Genomic DNA, 10,077 nt, shown 5'->3' with positions numbered 1-10,077 from the left:
TGTAAGGATAATAAAAAAAATTAAATATTAAAAAATTAATATTTTTATTTATTTAATAAAAACAAAAACAAACAATTCGTAGCCTTTTGGGGGGGAGGAAGCCTTGCGGCCCACCAGACTTATGATGCTCTGGGGAAACAAACTCTCCCATAATCTGTGTTCCATCTTTATGCGCATTTTGTTGTATCACATTAGAAAACGTGGAATGAGACGGCAAAATAAAAAAATTAAAAAACTTACAAAATTTCTCAAACAAGTTTTCAGGAAGGCAGATCTCATTTGCTGCATAAGTTCTGAAGTGGTGAACTTTCCCATCCATAATGTTTAAAAATCCCATCTGAGTCAATTTGACCTGAAATCTGAAATGGGAGCTTTAGCGAAAGTTCAAGCTGGAAGACTCCGCCCCCTTCGTTCGCCCATTGACGTCATGCTCATCTCCGACCTCAGCGCTGGACCTCACCCGGCGCGTTCAATCAGCAATCAGGCTCTGCATAAAAGGATCCACACCCAAGCCGTCAGCTGATTCCCAGCTGCGTTCAACCCACCACCTCCCCTTCTCCACCCACATCCTTCAGCTCTAGGATGGCACCCTTTCCCGACCACCACCACCACCAGTGTCGGGCCCCGGGGGAGAGCATCCCTAATCAGTTATCGAGATGTTCATCGAGTTCACATCAAATCTCAGCTCAGATTAGCTGCCGGGGTCCGAGCGCCAAAGAACTGTTGTTCATTCCTGTCATTAAATCTTTTAATTGTTCCCTTTTGTCCGTCTGAGTCTCTCCAGATTGAACTAATTGCATGTTGCTGTCTGGGAACTGGCAGCATGTTGAAGAGTTACGAAGCTTGTGGAAAGTTTCTGATGCAGGATGAACGGATCCTCCATCGCTCAGAGAGTTTTGCTGATTTCTGATCATTTCATTTCGAGTGATGTTCCCTGATTTCAAAACTTTAGTTGCCACCTGTTATTCCAGGAGCTGCAGAGTTTGGATTAAATATCAAAACCTTGAGGCATTTGATTGATGCACAAATGGGTAAACTATTAATACCAAGACTTAGTTTTGGTTGAGTAATTTACCCCTTTTCTATTTATGTTTGCATTTTTGTGTCCTGAAATATTTGTTCGAAACATTTGATCTCGGTCCGGTTTGCATCCCTGCTGCTTGTTAACTTTTATTATGTTAAATAATTTTGTTATTATTTGGTAGAAATCAGTTTTCACTTTGAAATTAAAGCTGCAGAATGAAACTTTTAAATTAAAAAATATGTTTTTATGTATTTGTTGGAATGGTCACAGTATGAGACACATAATCAGTAAAAAGATCGATCTCCTCCACCTCCCAGAGCTTTTATTGAAGAAATTCACCAGAAACAGCCAATCAGAGCCAGGAGGGTTTAAACGCTGCCAGTCATCCTCCTGTACCCGCTGCTAAATGTGTTGATGGGAGAGAAACAACTCACCGCTACAGGAAAACTGTTTACCTGCCGTCATCAGCGGCTATGCTAACTAGCTTTAGCATTTGTGGCAGACTCTGCTAGCTGCAGTGTCGTCAGGATGATTGACAGCGCTAAGATCCGCCTCCTGGCTCTGATTGGTTGTTTCTAGTTGGTACTGGGAGAAAGAAGAGGAAGTTTATTTTTCTCAGATTATCTGTCTCATAACAAACTTCATGGTGAGTTTCAACAAATATGTAGAAAAATATAGATTTTATAAAAGATACAAGTTTTTTCTTTTTGTAAATATTTTGTCAAAAAAGTCAAATTTTGTTGATGATTGATTTATAAAAGTGTTGTAATTATTTCTGTTTTTCACTTTAGGATGTTGACCAAAATGTAAAAATGGCCAAACTGCGGATATCATGACAAAATATTGAGCAGGTAAATATTTTTACAATCTGCACATCAACAGATGAGTAAAAAACTTGTATTCAAAAGTTTGTTTGTAGTAAAATCTGTTTTTTTAGACACACATTCTGCTGTAAAATCCAATATTTTTGCATTTCTGCTCTTTAATGTTTACATAAACTCTACAAGGATTTTTTTAAGTGACACAGTGAAGGAAGCAGAAAATAAATAGACGTTTTGAAGCTGAGAAGGTGCAACTTCAGAACCTTAATATAAATAAATTACTTCCTCCTAATCTCTTCCAAACCGATGTCACAAATTAACACCAACATATGATGACAGTGTGATTTCTTTAAGTGGAATGGAAACTATTGTCAGAAATACTTCAGTTTCCAAACCGACCAAATGGTTTATGTGATGTTAGAAATGTTTTCTTTTAAATGAATCTGGATGAAAACAGAGAAGTAAAATCTAAACCAGTTACACAGTTCAGTCAGAAAGAACCGGGCTAAATAAAAACAAAACCAAAGTTTTGACCCAAGTTAGTCAGAAAAGTAATTCTGGCTAAAAACAAAGAGAAAAAGCTTTCTCTCCTAAATTTGTGGTATTTAGCAAAATATAAATAATAATATTCTTCTGTATAACTGACCCAAAGCAGAAATAATTTAGCGAAATCTGGAATATTTATGAAAATATTGTATGTTCATTAATATGCAGCCTACCATTTAAACAAAATCAATTAAATTGATGCACTCAATTCAATAAAACAAAAGTATATTTGGGTGCAGTAAAGTCTGATTATGAGTAAAAAAAAAACACTGAATGTAATAAAATAGGACAGAAATTCGTTTATTGTTTCTCTAATTTTGTTACATCAGCAAAGTGACAAAGCAAAAAGATTCAAACAAACATATGAATAAAAAACATATAAAATATGTATAAAGAATACAATACTAATCTGTGCAGATAAAATATTAAAACTGAGAAGCTGTGAGAACATCATGCTTCTTAACACTTATTGGGTTAAATATGATGCAACACTTTTAGAAAGACAAATTAAAAGGTGCAAATTGAGTTCAAATGTTTTTGTTTTTTTTTTGCTTCTTTCTTTTTGGTCTGTCTGTGGTTGTAATTTCAAAACAACACATTTCTCTGAAGTTTGATTTTATCGTAAACTCGAGTCGCGTGGCTCTGATGACCACAAACAGACTAACTAGCTGCAAACTGGAGATCAAGAAAAGCTCATTTAGGTAGCAGACATTTGAGAAGCGTTTCTGTGAACCCTCATCGTTGGGTCAAAGGTCAGAGAGTCACCTGGCTCTGGCTTCAAGCTTCACCAGGGCTTCTTGCTCGCAGATGAATTTGTTCAGAAAGGCGTCATCTGATGTGTCCCAACTCTTTATTGGAGTTTTTCCTGGGATCAGCAGAGTAAACGGACCAGAGGGACCATAACCTGATTCCATCCAGAACCTTCAAAACATTATGACTGTTAAATTCTGCTGGTTCAAAACTGAGTGAATATAAACAGAAATGATACAGAAAAACTACAAGGTCATGGAAAGAACTGATATTCAGACTGCCGAAGAGTAGAAACTCACATTTTATGATTTATCTCAGGAATGTAACTGCAAAATACTTAAGAAAAATTACTTAATGTGGATTTATACCTACTGCATATCAATCAATCAATCAAGTTTATTTGTATATCATATTTAAATCATATTATATAAAAAGACAAAGTCTTTTTACATCATGAAAACACAAAAATAACAATTAATAACAATAAAAAGTTACCAATTTGAGAAGAAACAATAATACATTTTATTGTTTACCATCATCAAAATCACAGATAAACATCAAATATGTTGGTCAATGTTACATTTACTCACATTTACTTGAGTAAATGTTGGTAAAAATGACTTTTAGGAGAATTTTTGCTGCGCTGTATTTTTTATGTTAATTTATTGTGAAGTATTGTTACTCTTACTTGGGTAAAGTTTCTAGATCCTGTGAGTAACTTCACTGAACGAAGAACCAAAACGTCACCAGACAGTTTGTATTAAAATGTCTGTATAGCAAAAGGAGCTGATTGGGGAAAATTTGCTCTAATTTTGTTATTTTGTAGTTTTAGTTTTTTAAATGAACCATTTGGTCCTTAAAATACCAACATTTCCAGCTAATGTTATATTTCAGTCTGTCTGATGATGTCATGTTGAAAGATGAAATGACTGATAATTTGATCAGTTACTTTTTACCAAATACTTTTTGCTTTTCCTAGAGTAAAACCTTTGTCCACTCTGCCCACCTCTGGTCAAGTCTCTAAGTATTTTGTTTCAAAATAAACTAACCAGGTGGATTTAGTCTTGATTTAAACATTCATTTTGTCGCCTTCCTGAAATAATAATCCCAAGTTTTCCCCAAAAAAATGGATTTCAGTGATTATTTTAGGAAGGTAACACTGGGTGCTCTATGTTGTTTATTTCTTGTGTTTATTTTACGTTTTATTAAACTTTCTTACCCCAGAGTGTCATTACGTCCGTCAGTCCAGACCCATGTGTTGTTAATTTCACGTAAGCCCAACCAGAATCCATGATATTCGTCATAGTAAAACTTGATCTGTTTACTGAGAAACTCCTGAAAGTCATTTGGTTTAAAAATCATTATTTTTATATTTTAAAAGCTAAAAATGTAATTTTCAAAGATGAATCTGTGCTAGAGCTCACCTGTTCTTGCAGGTGATCAATAACGACCAGATCTGCGGATTTGCTTTTGCAGTGCTCATCGCTTTGCTTCCAGGTTTTCCAAGGTTCATCAATAAACAGATAGCACTTTTTGTGAAACTCAACCCATCCTTCCTGACATGGCCGACACTCTGTCAACGTGAAGCAAACGGGGGGAGACGAGCGGCTTTCAGCATCAATTAGCAGAAATCATTGTTTTGGTTTCAGGAAGGTCACATGACACCAACTCACTTTTGCCACTGCAGTAATTTGAGACTTGAACATTTTTGAATTTCAGAAAAAAGTTCAGCCATAAGTTCAGGTCATTATTCTCATGAGTCAGCACTTCACTGTGGTTCTGTAGTTTTCCCGTCTTCATCTCCAGCTCCTCGCTGTAGTTTTGTAGTTTCCCCATCTTCATCTCCAGCTCCTGGAAAGCTGCTTCCTGTTGGTACATCTGAAGACACACTGCAAATGACAGAGGGGAATTAAGTGAATTACAGGCAGGATGCTTGTTTTAATCCAAATGTACATTAGAAAACTCTTATGTAACCTTTAAGTAAATTGCCAGAAATGTGCAGTTAGTATATCAGAGGATGCATCAACTAGCTGCAGATGCTAAATGCTAAATGCTAACAGAAGCCCTGAACAGTTTGTGTCCATGTTGGAAGCATGGCTCTTCCCCCAGCAGAGCAGCAAACCCTTTTGTTTTTGTATTTTCCCATTATTATTATTATTATTATTATTATTATTATTATTATTATTATTATTATTATTATTATTATTATTATTATTATTATTATTATTATTATGTCTCTCCACTGAATATTGTCACAAGTTTAACAACTTTTGACTTGCTTTTATTGTCAGTATATTTAGGCTGGTCTGACTTTATCTACATGGAAATCAAAGTTGAAATTAACTAATTAAGCATCATATCTATATAAAGTAATGTTTATTGGTATGATTTGGATGCATGCAGAGCTGCCTGCATCGTATTGACATATTATGGTTCTTTTCAGCACATTTGAATGCTGTGGGGTTTTTTTATTTGTTTTTTTTTCTCATAAAGTACCTTAAAATTATATTCTTGATCAGGTGACAAACATTTCCCACCATGGTGCAGTAAATCCACATTTATTTTGGCCATAGTATGATTTGTATGCTAAGTATTTTTCTGTGCTGTGTCTCATTTCAGTTTCACACCTTTTTGCATTAAATCCTCTTCAGATACGACAACCTGAAGCAGAACAGAGTTTAGCAGCGAAAGATGTGTTGTTACGCAACACCCTCCCATTCTCTTTCTCTTCTTCCCCTTCTCAGAGGAGGGAGATGTGCAGCCAGCTCTCCATCTAACGGGTGAACTGAGTTTCCTAAATCTGCTGGGATTTTACTCTGTCCAGAACTGAAGTAAACTCTGATTAAGCTGGAGTCGAGAAAGACTAGCCTGGTTTCTGATGACCTCCATCCAGATGTCTCCTTGTGAATTAGCCAGATTGAGCAGCCAGCAACCAACTAGTTTCACAGAGCCACCTGTTAACGGTCGCTCTTTCTCTTTTTTACAACTTGCACTTGTTACTGAACCAGGTTGGTTTTAGTGRCTCGGGCGAGTCCCAAGGGTGTTGTTTTAGTTTTGGGCTAAAAGCAACCTATAAAACATTTTCCACTTTTTCCTCCCAGAATCAAACTTCATAGCTATTTTACAACCATCAAAGAACTTTAAGGTGATTCATTAATTGAATGTCCACAACATCTTTTAGATTTTCTTAATGCTAATTATTTTATTAGTAAGGCAATTTTGCAAGGGTCAGTACAGCTTAATTCAGTAGCAGAAATAATCAAATAAGTAAAATCAATAATCTAGCCTATCTTTAATGCTGACACTGTGAACTAAAAACGGGAAACTTTGAGAGAGACGGACAGAGTTTGGCATCTAGAACCCCAGAACTGGCCTGATGATGAAGGAGGTGTTGCAGCAGCAGGAGGTTCCCAGTACAGGAAGAGTACTGACTTAGAGCGGCAGGTCTCGGGCCTCAGGGTGACTTCCTCATGCGCGTGGCGGTCCTCAGCTTCTTGTCCTGCAGCTCTGTAGCTCCTTTCTCCTCGCCTCACGATCTTTCTGGTCCATTGAGATGCAGACAAGCTGGTCTCATGGAAGGAACGCCCCAGTTCTTCCACTTTTCCTTTGTCTTTGTCTTTTGGTCTGAACCCAGCTGATGAGAGAAGTGCGATTTGAAGCCACATGTTGCTAACGGGTTGGTCCCCATGTGCAGAACAGTCTCCAGCTCTGTGGCCCCGGCTCTTCTTCAGCTGCAGAGTTCTTTGTCCATCTCCGTCTTGGCTCCAAGCTGCCTAAAGGATCCAACCAAAGATTCCTCTTTTGCACCCACCTTATAAAGGGTTTACCCACCTTTTGGTGTGTTTGCATTGGCTAGCTTTGTTGCTGTGCCTCTCATTGGCTGACTGCTTGGACAGATGATCTTATGTCCATCACCGTCTTGGAGACATTATGTCCTGATGTCTGTTCTAATGTCCCCGAGTTGCTCAACAGTCCTTCTACGTCTGTTGCCTGTCCAACCTTTTCTTAGGAAAGTTAAAGTTCAACAATAAGGTCTTGGTCACCTCTGCTCTCCCATCAGTCCCTCTTTCCCCCTGACCTTTCACCTTTCACCTACCATCAACCTCCAACACAACATCAGTGACCTTTAATTACAGTTACAACATTTTACACCTTTTCAAGTTCAATGTCAAAATCACATTTATAACCTTTTAGTTTATCTGATTTAACATTCATTTATAATGTTATAATAACCATAAATTATTAGTTAAAAGTTAATTATTATAATCATAATGTGAGTTATTACAGACACTTCTGAAAAGAAACCAGGAATAATCCATTATTCTAATTATTTGATACCAAAGTTACAGTTACTTGTTTCACCTGTAAGTATTTCCACAAGTGTAAGTGTAACTGTAAATATTCTGATAATCAAACCAACATCAACCAATATTAATTATTAATATTAAATTATAAGTTATTATTATTAATTTAAGTATTTTACTCTGGGTTTTATCCAATTACTCAAAATGTTTGGATTTTATTCTTTAAACCTTTAATGCTTTGAAATAAAGAATAGTCTGAACTATTTTTATACTGATTCAGGCTGGAAACTTCCTTCCCCTTTATTCAGGAAACCAGCTCTTTCTGTTTCATGTCTCTCTTTCTGCCTGACTATGATTTGTTATGATTAAATAGAAAAAAGTAGAATTAAAGCAAAGTTTGCAGGACACAGTAACAACCAGATAAATTTTATTACAGTCTGACTCTACTGTTGGGTCTCGATGTCACCGGTGTACTCAGTTTTAAAGGTAACTTTATTTATTGTTACTATTAAACTAAAATCTCCAGCATGGGGAAGTGGGATGATCTCGACTTTTCTCGACAGACGCTGACTCACACTAACACTACACTTCTTTTAACGCCGTCCTGCATTTTAAATCTTTGGTGACGAAAAGCATCATAAAAAATGCCGACGGTTGACCAACCAGCGCAGGGAAGGAGCAGGTGAAGAGCCCATTAAAACTGCTTCCAGCTCTGTTTCAGTTTTGTGTATAAATCAGTTTGAAAACCATAAATAATTTTCCTTTAACTTCTCCTGGTGTGTCACCAGAAATCTAAATAAAATGAGTAAAAACTAAGGACATAAACACGAGTAAATACACAGGTTTGTGCTTGTAAAGTGAAAGCTGTAGCTTCATAATAATCTGAGTTAACTACAGTCTAGTGGATTAAAATGTGATAAAAGGAAAGGAGACTTACTCCAAAAGTTGGCCACAATGCTTCCCACCAGGAGGAAACTAATTATCCACAAACACAACAGACGACTGGAACAAGTTATCGATGTTTTCTCTTTTCTCTCTGCAGGACACAGAGAAATTCAATAATCACAATTTTGCACCAACCGAACAGTTTCTTACTTTTTAAAAGATAAAAAAGCTAAAGAAAACATTACATCTAGTTTCTTTTAGGTTCATTATTTTTACAGTAAAACAGATTTTTTTTTAAAAAAAGAGGAAAAAGTTTAATATTAACATAAAGCGTGGAAGTTCAATTGAGAATATTTTTGACCACTAACTTTTAATTACCCAAAAATAAGTTCAATAACAAACCTAAATATGATACAAAACAGTTTTAATAATCTGTTTTTCATCCAGTCTTTCACCAACAACTTGACTAAACAAAATGTACATTTATATTTTTGTATTTTACAACAAACACGAGTAACTCACCGCTTGAAACTGTTTGAACATTTTCATAAATCTCTTCATGTGAGTCTTTGGCCATCGTTAAAGTCTGCAGATGAATATGTTTTAATAATTTTGTCTAAGTCTCTGTTGTTGCGCTGGATCCTGATTCTCTGAGCTCAGCAGAGACACTGAAAGCTAAAAACAACACAGGTTTGGCCAGTTCCTCACTTCAACCTCGTCAGTTTTCACACCTTTTATTTCTGATAGGTGTGATCTCGCTTTGAGGCTGCAGTTTATTCACAAGTTCTCAAAAACTAAAGTTACACGAATGCCGTTTAAGACTGTTAGTCTAAGCTGAAAAACAACCTAAATATGCTAAGCTTTTTTTGGCCAGTCCACACAGTAAAAAGTGAAGTAGAGCAGAAACAAAAACCCAAAGCGTCTGTGGTCTGGTGGACGGACTCATCTGATACCAGCCTAACACACACAGAGACACGGGGCAGAAAACCATTCAGACTGTAAAGTTCTGCTTTATCCACGGGGGATTGGACTTCTAGGGTTCATTTAGTCCATTTGGCTAAAACTGCAGTCCATTTGCATAGCAGGTCCATTTCATTTGGGATGTCGTGAATGCAAACCAAACTGAACTCTGATCTACCAACAAACTGGGTTTGTGGGTTTTGTTCGGCTGAAGTGAGCTGAGCTGTGGTTCAAATGCATCTCTGAACTCCAAGCAGACCGGAACCGCTCCAAGAGCAGGAAATGGGCTACGGTGTAGTGCATTCTGGGTAAATACAACCACAACAAACTTGAGAGCCAAGCCTAGCGAGAGAAATGACTTTTACCAAAAACAAAAGATAAATTTCCTCCAACCACTAAAACGCTGCTCCATTTCTGTTTACATTTCATGAAGAAACAAATAAAACGTTAAAAGGTTTGTAGTCAAGTCCAGAGGAGCCCAAAGCGCTTCACAATGCAGTCATTCACACACACATACACACACACACACACACACGCACGCACGCACGCACGCACGCACACACACACACACATGTTTGCATGGCTATCTTTGTGGGGACTTTCGATTAACTTCCATTCATTTCTACAGCCTAAACTGTACATGTACCCTTTTCCTAACCATCACATACCTAACCCTAACCAAAACTCAATTCACACCTTAGTCCTAACTCTGACCCCTGACCCAAAAACAGGGTTTTTGGGTTCTTGTGGGGACCAAGCTTCGGTCCCCACAAGGAGCAATTGGTCC

At 37.0% G+C, this 10,077-nt stretch overlaps 1 protein-coding gene across 1 annotated transcript; it reads right to left on the bottom strand.

The window, feature by feature from the left end:
* Positions 1 to 2,706: 2,706 nt before the first annotated feature.
* LOC108166999 (dromaiocalcin-1-like) lies at positions 2,707 to 9,778 on the bottom strand. Its single transcript, XM_017309284.1, has 6 exons — positions 8,853 to 9,778; positions 8,383 to 8,481; positions 4,815 to 5,030; positions 4,566 to 4,714; positions 4,361 to 4,476; positions 2,707 to 3,312 (listed from the first exon to the last, which is right to left on the bottom strand). The coding sequence occupies exons 1-6, from the start codon at positions 8,905 to 8,907 to the stop codon at positions 3,153 to 3,155; spliced, it is 795 nt and encodes a 264-aa protein (XP_017164773.1). The 5' UTR covers positions 8,908 to 9,778; the 3' UTR covers positions 2,707 to 3,152.
* Positions 9,779 to 10,077: the final 299 nt, after the last annotated feature.

Source organism: Poecilia reticulata, linkage group LG16, assembly GCF_000633615.1.
Source record: "Poecilia reticulata strain Guanapo linkage group LG16, Guppy_female_1.0+MT, whole genome shotgun sequence".
Lineage (NCBI taxonomy): Eukaryota > Metazoa > Chordata > Actinopteri > Cyprinodontiformes > Poeciliidae > Poecilia > Poecilia reticulata.
This window is presented reverse-complemented; position numbering and strand designations above follow the sequence as displayed.

Bases quoted from the DNA above. Each gene is read 5' to 3' on its own strand.
- LOC108166999 (XM_017309284.1), bottom strand. From the start codon at position 8,907: ATGGCCAAAGACTCACATGAAGAGATTTATGAAAATGTTCAAACAGTT. The intron at 5,031-8,382 runs GTAAGTCTCCTT...TGTCATTTGCAG, and splicing joins CATTGTGGCCAACTTTTGGA to TGTGTCTTCAGATGTACCAA. The intron at 4,715-4,814 runs GTGAGTTGGTGT...TCACGTTGACAG, and splicing joins AAATTACTGCAGTGGCAAAA to AGTGTCGGCCATGTCAGGAA.